The sequence below is a fragment of the Oncorhynchus tshawytscha genome, linkage group LG26 (genome assembly GCF_018296145.1).
Source record: "Oncorhynchus tshawytscha isolate Ot180627B linkage group LG26, Otsh_v2.0, whole genome shotgun sequence".
Classification (NCBI taxonomy): Eukaryota; Metazoa; Chordata; class Actinopteri; order Salmoniformes; family Salmonidae; genus Oncorhynchus; species Oncorhynchus tshawytscha.
Window position 1 is genome coordinate 12,594,486 of NC_056454.1, and position 12,342 is coordinate 12,606,827.

Here is a 12,342-nt window from a genome sequence, read left to right on the forward strand (position 1 = left end):
AGCACTTAACCTATAGTGAGACACACACACTTAACCGCACACACACACACACACACACACACACACTAACACGTTTGTTTTACTATCCTTGTGGGGACCAAACTATTGATTCCCATTCAAAATCCTATTTTCCCTAACCCATAGCCCTAAACCTTTAACCTAACCCTAACTTTGACCACTAACCCTAATTGTAACCCTAAATCTAACCCTTGAGCCTAAATGAGCCTTTTTCCTTATGGGGACTGGCGAAATGTCCACACTTGTCCAAAATGTTTCTTGTTTTACTATCCTTGTGAGGACGTAAAAAATAATCCTATTAATTAAGATTATTGGTCACACAGTTCAGCAGATGTTGTAGCGGGTGCAGTGAAACGCTCACAGCATGTTACTAACGCTTACAGCATGTTACTAACGCTTACAGTATGTTACTAACGCTTACAGTATGTTACTAACGCTTACAGCATGTTACTAACGCTTACAGTATGTTACTAACGCTTACAGCATGTTACTAACGCTTACAGTATGTTACTAACGCTTACAGCATGTTACTAACGCTTACAGTATGTTACTAACGCTTACAGCATGTTACTAACGCTTACAGCATGTTACTAACGCTTACAGCATGTTACTAACGCTTACAGTATGTTACTAACGCTTACAGTATGTTACTAACGCTTACAGCATGTTACTAACGCTTACAGTAGGTTACTAACGCTTACAGCATGTTACTAACGCTTACAGCATGTTACTAACGCTTACAGTATGTTACTAACGCTTACAGTATGTTACTAACGCTTACAGCATGTTACTAACGCTTACAGTATGTTACTAACGCGTACAGCATGTTACTAACGCTTACAGCATGTTACTAACGCTTACAGTATGTTACTAACGCTTACAGCATGTTACTAACGCTTACAGCATGTTACTAACGCTTACAGTATGTTACTAACGCTTACAGCATGTTACTAACACTTACAGTAGGTTACTAACGCTTACAGCATGTTACTAACGCTTACAGTATGTTACTAACGCGTACAGCATGTTACTAACGCGTACAGCATGTTACTAACGCTTACAGTATGTTACTAACGCTTACAGCATGTTACTAACGCTTACAGCATGTTACTAACGCTTACAGTATGTTACTAACGCTTACAGCATGTTACTAACGCTTACAGTATGTTACTAACGCTTACAGCATGTTACTAACGCTTACAGCATGTTACTAACGCTTACAGTATGTTACTAACGCTTACAGTATGTTACTAACGCTTACAGTATGTTACTAACGCTTACAGTATGTTACTAACGCTTACAGCATGTTACTACCGCTTACAGTATGTTACTAACGCTTACAGCATGTTACTAACGCTTACAGCATGTTACTAACGCTTACAGTATGTTACTAACGCTTACAGCATGTTACTAACGCGTACAGCATGTTACTAACGCGTACAGCATGTTACTAACGCTTACAGTATGTTACTAACGCTTACAGTATGTTACTAACGCTTACAGCATGTTACTAACGCTTACAGTATGTTACTAACGCTTACAGCATGTTACTAACGCTTACAGTATGTTACTAACGCTTACAGCATGTTACTAACGCTTACAGTATGTTACTAACATGCTTACAGCATGTTACTAACGCTTACAGCATGTTACTAACGCTTACAGCATGTTACTAACGCTTACAGCATGTTACTAACGCTTACAGCATGTTACTAACGCTTACAGTATGTTACTAACGCTTACAGTATGTTACTAACGCTTACAGCATGTTACTAACGCTTACAGTATGTTACTAACGCTTACAGCATGTTACTAACGCTTACAGCATGTTACTAACGCTTACAGTATGTTACTAACGCTTACAGTATGTTACTAACGCGTACAGCATGTTACTAACGCGTACAGCATGTTACTAACGCTTACAGCATGTTACTAACGCTTACAGCATGTTACTAACGCTTACAGTAGGTTACTAACGCTTACAGTAGGTTACTAACGCTTACAGCATGTTACTAACGCTTACAGCATGTTACTAACGCTTACAGTAGGTTACTAACGCTTACAGCATGTTACTAACGCTTACAGTAGGTTACTAGCTCCTAACGATACAGCAAAATGTCAAACAGGTACACAAATAATCAATACAAATAAAAAAGCAGAAAGAACAACAGGAAATGAAGAAATGTCTCAACGAATCCAATTTTAACAACCCAAATAGCACCGCAACGAGTGATCCAAATGCAGTCTATATGTATCTACACCGGATGAATTTGCACTAGACATACTAGGAATGATAAGTACAGCCGTAGATATATTATCATGAGCTTTGTCGAGAATCCAGTATATGAATACACAGTACAAAACTCCATAGCAAAATGGATAGAATCATATACAGTATATGCATGTAAATCGAAAGGGTGTGTACAGCAGTAGACATATAGGATGAGCCATGACTAGAATACAGTATATTCATAGGAAGTGGGTAAAACAGTGTGTAAACATTATTAAAGTGACCAGTGTTCCATGACTATGTACATAAGGCAGCAGCCTCTAAGGTGAAGGGTTGAGTATCGTGTGGTAGCTGGCTAATGACAGTGTCTGAGGTTTAGGGCAGGGTACCGGGTGGAGGCCGGCTAGTGGTGCCTCTTCATCAGTCAGATGGCCGGGAGATAGAAGCCGTCTCTCGGTCCCAGCTTTGATGCACCTGTCTCCGCCTTCGAGACGGTACCTTCACACAATGAAGAATTACTTTTTTGTTTTTATTAAGACAAACATGCATGCACACACACAGAGTATCTCTTTCTCTGTGTGTCTGTCTCTCTCTCTCTCTCTTTCTCTCTCTCTCTCTCGGTCACACAGTCATACATTACGAAGACACCCATTTCAAGTATTTCAAGGAAAATACATTGAGTCTTTTCTAGGTTTTGATAAGAGGCAACTAACCGTCAGCTCAGCAGATGTGTTTTTTTTCTTTTCTTCTAAACCCCAAAGGTGCAGAAAGTCAACTCGTTGAAATCTATTCGTACGTCGAAAGATGCATAAGAATGCTATTGTTTACTCCATCTCTTTAAAGTTACTGCAGCACTTGCACTATGAGTTGCAGACCTTGTATCCACCCTAGAGTTTAGGCATTCTATGTGAACACTAAAAATTTGCATGACATTTTCCATATTTCCTTCATCTGGTATGAAGAAAGCTATTCTCTCCCCATCCCGGCTTAAGCTACATCAATAAATGCAACGCCTAGATTGTGTAATGGAGACCATCATGTCATCTTATAATATCCATCCACCTAATAATATTCCCCCTGCTTGTTGTTGATCCCCGTTCTCTTGTGTTTTTGTTTGCTGTGGAAGCCAATGAGTTTTGTGTTCAAGGCATCCTTAGTAACACTGTTATAACCCCACCTCTGCAGGTGTGCCGTCTAGGGGGCATCAAGCACTTGGTGGACCTACTAGACCACAAAACCCTAGAGGTCCAGAGGAACGCCTGTGGCGCTCTGAGGAACCTGGTCTACGGGAAAGCCACGGACGACAACAAGGTCGCCGTGAGAAACGCAGGTGGCGTCCCCGCTCTGCTCAGACTGCTGAGGAAGACGGTGGACGCTGAAGTGAGGGAGCTGGTCACGGGTAAGGGAGAGTGTGTGTGTGCACGTGTGTATGAGCTTGCGTGCATGCATAGTGAATTCGCTCTGTGCTCACGTGCGCTTGCGTATGTGTGTGTGTGTGTGTGTCTCTCTGCCTCTCTGGGTGAGAAAGGTGTGTTTCTTTCAAATGGCCTCTTTAACCCTGAACCCCTGTGGACCGGGCCTTTCCACACCACAGCTCTGTGTGCTATTCTCTCGCTTTGCCATCTGGCATATTCACAAAGGTCACATTTCCCACAGTTCTATGTTGTTCCACTCATTCATTATTCAGTGACGTTTGCACGAATCAGATCCACTGGAGATCCACTCCAGGGTTTTTGTGGGTCAGGAACATTACTACACAACCTAAAGTAGAGCTGTTCAATTATTCACCTTCTCGCCTGCCTGCCCGTCCTCCCCTTCACCAGTCAATTGGCATGAGTCACTGGCTGTGTCCCGTCATGCACCCTATTCCCTATATAGTGCACTACTGCTGACCGGCCCTGGTGACATGTAGTGCACTATGAAGGGAAAAGCCACTGTGTATGCTAGTCTGGTCGCTAGTCGCTGTCGTTCGTAGCAGGTGGTTGGAGTCCCTCGCTAGCCTCCCCTGGGTCGTGTTCGGGTAGACAGGAAATGGGCGATGGCACTCTAAAAATGGAGGAGGGTACTGCCTGAACTTTCCAGTGAGAACACTCGTTTTTTTCGTTTGCCGTTTCAAAACGTCAGATGGGTTGTTTTTTTTATACCCTGAACAGGGGCCTTGGGATGGGGAGATCGGAGATTCAGTTGCTGCTCGTTGTGTGATCACAAACCGACCTTGCCGTTTGAGTGGACACTTGTTTCCCGGTGCACACAGTGCAGTTTTCCCCGCGTGGCTGGAGCTCTGCAAACAGGGTATAAATCCAAGTTGTTTAGGATCAAGGAGGAGTATTACAGAAATAAGCAAGCCAAGATGTTTGGCTCCCTGGTGGCTGAATCAGCTGTTTGTATACAGCTCAGCTCCTGCTCTACTCTGTCTCTCGCCGTAGCTCAGGTTACAGTGTAATGGGTCCTTCAGGCTACCAATACACGGGGAGCGCCAGCAAAATGCAGCGTCCATTTGCTCCTTTCTGCAGCAATACATTGTGGAAGTGAAGTGGAGATATGGCTTGAGTCTCATGCGGTGTTCCCTCCACAACAGAATCCCGCACTGAGCAAATTTCCTGTTTGCTGAGCGCGAAGTTGAACATTGTGAAAATTCTGTGCAACATCCGGGGGCCTGCGTTGACTGTGAACACTGAGGCTGTACCCGCTTTAAGTTAGTTTTAACAGTGGTCAAGTAGGCTACTGTGGCTATTTGACCATAATGTAGGCCTACCAGAGTGGGCAACCATCAAAAACAATGGAGGAAATGCATCCCGTAACATTTTAACATGGAAATAGCTGTTCTATGTCTGAAAATGTTGTTGTGTTGTTTGATGCAAGGAACCACTTTACAAAATAAAATGCATTATTATTCCCATACCATTATTACAGAGAATCACACAAATGATGCTGCCCTCTGCCTATTGGCTACTTAGCTTCTAAAAGCCTGTCTCAAAATACAACACTGCCCCTTTAAGACATATAAAAAGCTCTTTTCCTGACTGACTTTTCGAAGATGTCTAGAAATGTACACGTTTTGTGCTCTTGTAGGAAGCAATCCCTCCCCTATTGCTGACTACAAATGATATATAACTGAGCTAATAACTCACTAACTAGCAAAGGATATGAACAAATGTGCACATGTGGCTACATGCAGCTCTCGCTTTGATCTGACAACAATCTACTCACATCACTCATGCTGTGTAGAGTAAGGCTGAGTCATATGTACGTGTCAAAGCAATAGAATCCTACTCCGATGCATTCTGCCTACAACAAAATCTCTTGCATAGTTCGTTTTGCGTACTAAGTCTTGCATAGTTCGTTCTGTTTCGGTATGTTGCGTTGAAAGTGGCTAATATTGCGTTGATTTCAATCCCAATTCCCCACAGTGAAGGGAAACATTGAAAAAGGAGGAAAACTCTAGAAAGTTCCGTGAAGTTCAATCTCGTGCTTCTCTGTGCGGGCTGACATATCTTCTGTGTGGCTGTCCCAAGGAGGGAGCATTGGTCTCATGTGTCAATCAAGTTGGTGTTTGTTTCGTACTTCTCCAAGGAAAAGGAAGAGCCGGTTCTTCTTAGAGTCTCCTAAGCACTGATAGGGCGAATTACAGAACTAACCCATCAGAACCACATGCAGCCCATAACAGAATGGATCATGGGGGATGGAACCACTGGCATTTCAGTCACTTCTAGCCAGTCTTTTCCGTTGTCATTGAGGCCAGTTCGAGGCAGATGTGTGTCACACAAATCTTGGACTAAATTGCTTTGACCTGTTGTGAGCATTCTTTACGACTGTGTGTATTGTAAAACCTCAGCAGCATGGCTAATTGGCAGTTGAAGACCCAGAATGCTTAGCATTAGAGAAGGTCATCGATCACAGCGTCACCTCTGGATAATCACAACCAATCAGTATAATCCACAGGAGGAGGTTTTAGGTCTCTTCCTACTGGCCAAAGCCAATGGGCTAATTGGAAGTGACAAGACTTACTCTCCAATTACCCTCTGACATGTTTCTTCCCTTGGAAGCATGGTTGGCGGTGTAATTTAACCTTGTTTTTTTAAGCGACATGTCCTGTATGTCTGTGTCTCAAATGGCACCCAGAGCTCTGGTAAAAAGTACTACTCTGTGTAGGGAATAAATCAATATAGGGATATATATATAATATATAATGTAGGGATATAAATCAAATTCATTTGTCACATGCGCCGAATACAACAGTGAAATGCTTACTTACAAGCTTACAAGCCCTTAACCAACAATGTTATTTTAAGAAAAGTGTTAAGTAAAAAATAGATAAGTAAAAAATGTAAATGTAATAATTAAAGAGCAGCAGTAAAATAACACTAGCGAGGCTATATACAGGGGGTACCGGTACAGGTTAGGGGTACAGGTTAGTCGAGGTAATTGAGGTAATATGAACATGTAGGGAGAGTTAAAGTGACTATGCATAGATAATAAACAGAGAGTAGCAGCAGTGTAAAAGATGGGGGGTAACAATGCAAATAGTCTGGGGAGCCATTTGATTACCTGTTCAGGAGTCTTATGGCTTGGGGTAAGAAGCTGTTAAGAAGCCATTTGGACCTAGACTTGGAGCTCCGGTACCGCTTGCCGTGCGGTAGCAGAGACAACAAACTATGACTAGGGTGGCTGGAGTCTTTGTCAATTTGTAGGGCCTTCCACTGACATTGGTGTGGAGGTCCTGGATGGCAGGAAGCTTGGCCCCAGTGATGTACTGCGCTGTACGCACTACCCTCTGTAGTGCCTTGCGGTCGGAGGCCGAGCAGTTGCCATATGAGGCAGTGATGCAACCAGTCAGGATGCTCTCGATGGTGCAGCTCTAGAACTTTTTGAGAATCTGAGGACCCATGCAAAATCTTTTCAGTCTCCTGAGGGGGAATAGGCTTTGTCGTGCCCTCTTCACAGCATTCTTGGTGTGTTTGGAGCTCCCAACCTGCTCCACTACAGCCCGTCGATGTGTGGGGGTGTGCTCGGTCCTCCTTTTCCTGTAGTCCACAATCATCTCCTTTGTCTTGGTCACGTTAAGGGAGAGGTTGTTATCCTGGCACCACACGGCCAGGTCTCTGACCTCCTCCCTATAGGCTGTCTTATCGTTGTAGGTGATCAGGCCTACCCTCGTTGTGTCATCTGCAAACTTAATGATGGTGCTGGAGTCGTGCCTGGCCATGTAGTCATGAATGAACAGGGAGTACAGGAGGGGACTGAGCACACACCCATGAGGGACCCCGTGTTGAGGATCAGCGTGGCAGATGTGTTGTTATCTACCCTTACCAACTCGGGGCGGCCCGTCAGGAAGTCAAGGATCCAGTTGCGGAGGGAGGTGTTTAGTCCCAGGGACCTTAGCTTAGTGATGAGCTTTGAGGGCACTATGGTGTTGAACGCTGAGCTGTAGTCAATGAATAGCATTCTCACATAGGTGTTCCTTTTGTCAAGGTGGGAAATGCCAGTGTTGAGTGCAATAGAGATTACATCATCTGTGGATCTGTTGGGGGCGGTAGGCAAATTGAAGTGTGTCTAGGGTTTCTGGGATAATGGTGTTGATGTGAGCCATGACCAGCCTTTCAAAGCACTTCATGGCTACAGACGTGAGTGCTACGGGTTGGTAGTCATTTAGGCAGGTTACCTTTGTGTTCTTGGGCACAGGAATTATGGTGGTCTGCTTGAAACATGTTGGTATTACAGACGCAGTCAGGGACAGGTTGAAAATGTCAGTGAAGACACTTGCTAGTTGGTCAGCGCATGCTTGCAGTACACGTCCTGGTAATCCGTCTGGTCCTGCGGCCTTCTGAATGTTGACCTGTTTAAAGGTCTTACTCACATCGGCTATGGAGAGCGTGATCACACAGTCGTCCGGAACTGCTAATTCTCTCATGCATGCTTCAGCGTTTCTTGCCTCGAAGCGAGCATAGAAGTAATTTAGCTTGTCTGGTAGGCTCGTGTCACTGGGTAGCTCGTGACTGTGCTTCCCTTTGTAGTCTGTAATAGTTTGCAAGCTCTGCCACATCAGGACGAGTGTCGGAGCCGGTGTAGTACATTTCAATAGTAGTCCTGTGTTGACGCTTTCCCTGTTTGATGGTTCATCAGAGGGCATAGCGGGATCTCTTATAAGCTTTCGGGTTAGAGTCTCGCTCCTTGAAAGCGGCAGCTCTACCCTTTAGCTCAGTGCGAATGTTGCCTGTAATCCATGGCTTCTGGTTGAGGTATTTACGTACAGTCACTGTAGGGATGACATCATCGATGCACTTATTGATAAAGCCAGTGACTGATGTGGTGTCCTCCTCAATGCCATCGGAAGAATCCCAGAACATTTTCCAGTCTGTGCTATTAAAACAGTCCTGTAGCTTAGCATCTGCATCATCTGACCACTTCTTTATTGACCGAGTCACTGGTGCTTCCTGCTTTAGTTTTGGCTTGTAAACAGGAATCAGAAGGATATAATTATGGTCAGATTTGCCAAGTAGAGGGCGAGGGAGAGCTTTGTATGCATCACTGTGTGAGGAGTAAAGGTGGTCTTGAGTTTGTTTTCCCTCTGGTTGCACATTTAACATGCTGGTAGAAATTTGCATTAAAGTCTGCGGCCACTAGGAGTGCCGCCTCCTAGATGAGCGTTTTCCTGTTTCCTTATGGCCGTATACAGCTCATTGTGTACGGTCTTAGTGCCAGCATCGGTTTGTGGTGGTAAATAGACAGCTACGAAGAATACAGATCAAAACTCTCTTTGTAAATAGTGTGGTCTACAGCTTATCATGAGATAAGCTTATCATCACCTCAGGCGTGCAAAACTTCAAGACTTACGATTAGATTTTGTGCAACAGCTGGTGTTTACAAATATGCACAGACCGCCACCCCTTGTCTTACCGAAAGCGGCTGTTCTATCTTGCCGATGCAGCATAAAACCCGCCAGCTGTATGTTTTTCATGTCGTCGTTCAGCCACGACTCGGTGAAACATAAGATATTACAGTTTTTAATGTCCGTTGTTAGTATATACGTGATCGTAGTTCTATTTTGTTATCCAACGATTGTGCGTTGGCTAATAGGACTGATGGTAAAGGCAGATTACCCAATCGCCGTCGGATTCTTACAAGGCAACCCCGAACTATGTCCTCAATATCTCTGTCTCTTTCTCCTGCGAATGACGGGGATGAGGGCCTTGTCGGGTGTCTGAAGTAAATCCATTGCGTCTGACTCGTTAAAGAAAGAATCTTCTTCCAGTACGCGGTGAGTAATCGCTGTCCTGATATCTAGAAGCTCTTTTCGGTCATAAGAGACAGTGGCAGAAACATTATGTACAGAATAAGTTACAAATAGCGAAAAAAAACACACACAATAGCACAATTGGTTAGGAGACAGCAGCCGTCTCCTCCGACGCCATTGTCCAGTGCCATTTTGGATGCAGATGTTGTTTGAGACGGTTATAGGGTACTCAGTATGCCCATCTCTGAGCAGGATATGTTTGTTCCCCTGTGTGTCAATGGCCCCTAATTCTGTTATTAGTCCAGTGGATCATCGGCCATGCTCCATGTGAGCTACTAATGGAGCCGCCGTCTCTCTTCTCCAATCAGGTCAGGGGTTCATGTTGTGGGGGACATGTCAAGCCATCTAGGCCTGGTCCCTGGCTCCCACAGCAGCTGTTGTGGTTATGGCCTGTCCTCACAAGGCTTCTGAGATCAAAGTGCCAGGCCTCCCCTGGCTGTTGTCACCCCAGTGGCAGTACAGGTGTCACCTGGCGCCTACGGTGGGAGCAGCATCTGTACACACACACACACACACACACACGCTGGCACACACACACACACAGCCTGGCCCTTGCCCGACCTTGCTGCTCCGAGCAGCACACCGTGGCCCTGTCCTACAAAGCACTGTCTGTCCGCATGTGACCCGCTGTCACAACTACAACCACCGACCAACCAGGGAAGGACCAACCACCAACCGACACAACCAGGGAAGGAACAAAATCACATTAGTTTGTGTGTGTGTGTGTGTGTGTGTGTGTGTGTGTGTGTGTGTGGGATCATTGCTCCTGTGTCCCTATGTAGCTTCCCTTAAATAGAAGTGTCTATGTTTAGATGGTAAAGCAGGTACAGGGCTAACCTTGGGCCTTGTGTTGAGTGTTTTTCCAGACAGCTGTAGGGAAATCAGGCCGACAGCGCTCATCTCTAATCAGCGTTCCTTTGAAATTGAACAGAGCTCATCAAGCGAGACACACTGGAGCTGCTGCAAAGCCTCCATTTCCTCAGATGTAGGGCAGAGTACAGATTGTCATCTTGCTCACTCTGCAGCCGCTCTGGAAATGTATTGAGACTTCAGGCACACAGTTATACTGTAGTCAGCCACACCCTACAGACTGGAGGAAAACAAAAACAATTTTCTACTAACCGCTAGTCTACACACAGCTCTCCGATCTGCCCCCCACTGGCCCAGGGTCGAAGAACAGTGTCAAAGCTAGTCTTGATTTTTTTATAATGAATGTTGGAGCAAGCCTTAGGCCTTGAGCGGACACAAGACTGTCCAGGGTTGCGTCCCCGAATGGCAGGGGCACCCTATTTCATATGGCCTCTGGTCAAAAGTAGTGCACTACATAGGGAGTAGGGTGTTATTTGAGTCTAGTATCGCAATGGATCTACATGCTTATCACAGCTCTATAGCAAAGAGCATGTAAACTCTCAGAGTCAACTGATGCCTGGGCCTATGCCCATTCATTCATCTACCCAATCAGAGCCTGTTCATACCCGACCACACCCTTACTCTGGCCAATCAGAAGCGGCTAAACACCTGATCCACACTAGCTCGGTACTGTAAGGGCTATCCTGGCTTCAACACTTAATTCAAGCAGACTGTAACTGAATAACAAGCTCAGTGGAGATTTCATTATGGGGCGGAATGGAGCCCTTTAACCAGGTCACTGCTTTCCAAGCTATACACACACACACACACTCCCTAACTTTATAAATCTAGGCCACAGTCAAATGATTTTGTCTTTCGAGGATTGATTCGAAGACGGATGAATGGCTCCCGTGTCACAGCGTATTTCCTCTTCAGCTTGGGCATTCGTTTACATTGGGGCTAGTGTTCCCGCACCTAGCCACACACACACACACACACACACACACACACACACACACACACACACAGACACACACAGACAGACAGTAGCTTGTATAGGACTGAGCCAAGATCTGAGAGATCAAGCCTCATTCACACAGCCTGTTCCCTCTGACTGTCAGAATGTGACACATGGGCGTTTACCCCTGTCAGTCACACCTCACTGGGCTCAGCTGCCCGATTTATCCCAAGACTGCGGCGGCCAGGCAGCTTCCACAGGGTCAGTTTAAAAGCTGGCCGGTTAGCGGCTTCTTCAAATAGAGCTTCGGGCCGATGAGGAGGAAATAGGATGGCTACTGGAACAGACCTGGGACATTTCAGTTTGCCTGAAGTGCTAGACCAGCGCTGCGCGTGCGTTTGTGTTATCTCTACATTACAAGGCCCTCTGTCTGAGGGAATTCACTAAACAGCCATCGGAGAAAGACAAACTAAGGAAGGCTATAGGCTAAGCTAGTAGAGAAAGGCGCTCAATCACCGCGGGGAGGTTTTATTGAAATGAATCCCAGGGCCTGAGCATACACGTTATAGCGTCGGTATGCAGCCCAACACAGTCCTGGCAGGAGCAGATAAGAGGCTTCATCGGCTGAATGTTAACCGTGGAGAGAGATGCTTTCATGGGTAAACAGGGTAACTCAAAGATAGGGACGGAGCAGACACTATTTGGGCCACAGACAGATCTGTCTCTATAATGCCTTGCTGGCATCCTCTTTATATTGTGCCCTTGGGCTGTAGTAACGGGCGCGATGATCTCCACTGGTTTCATTGGAGAGAAGATAAGAGAGACCAGTGTCTAGGAAACACAGGCTACACACACTGTGGTGGAAATGCGAGAGCTCAAGGAAACCACGAGGATTACTTGTACACACACACGAATACACCTTACACACACACAGGCACACAAGCACACCAGTGTTTCCCCTATATTAATTTAGCAGAGGCGGGCCGCCGCTGC

At 45.5% G+C, this 12,342-nt stretch overlaps 1 protein-coding gene across 5 annotated transcripts in view; it reads left to right on the forward strand.

Moving 5' to 3' along the window:
* Positions 1-12,342, forward strand: part of LOC112225179 (plakophilin-4) — a 113,670-nt gene that overhangs the window by 84,339 nt on the left and 16,989 nt on the right. For all 5 annotated transcript variants that reach the window (XM_024388867.2, XM_024388868.2, XM_024388869.2 and 2 more), the window contains one exon: positions 3,434-3,647. In XM_024388867.2, the coding sequence (XP_024244635.1) occupies positions 3,434-3,647 (214 nt within the window). The remainder of the gene's footprint in view (positions 1-3,433; positions 3,648-12,342) is intronic.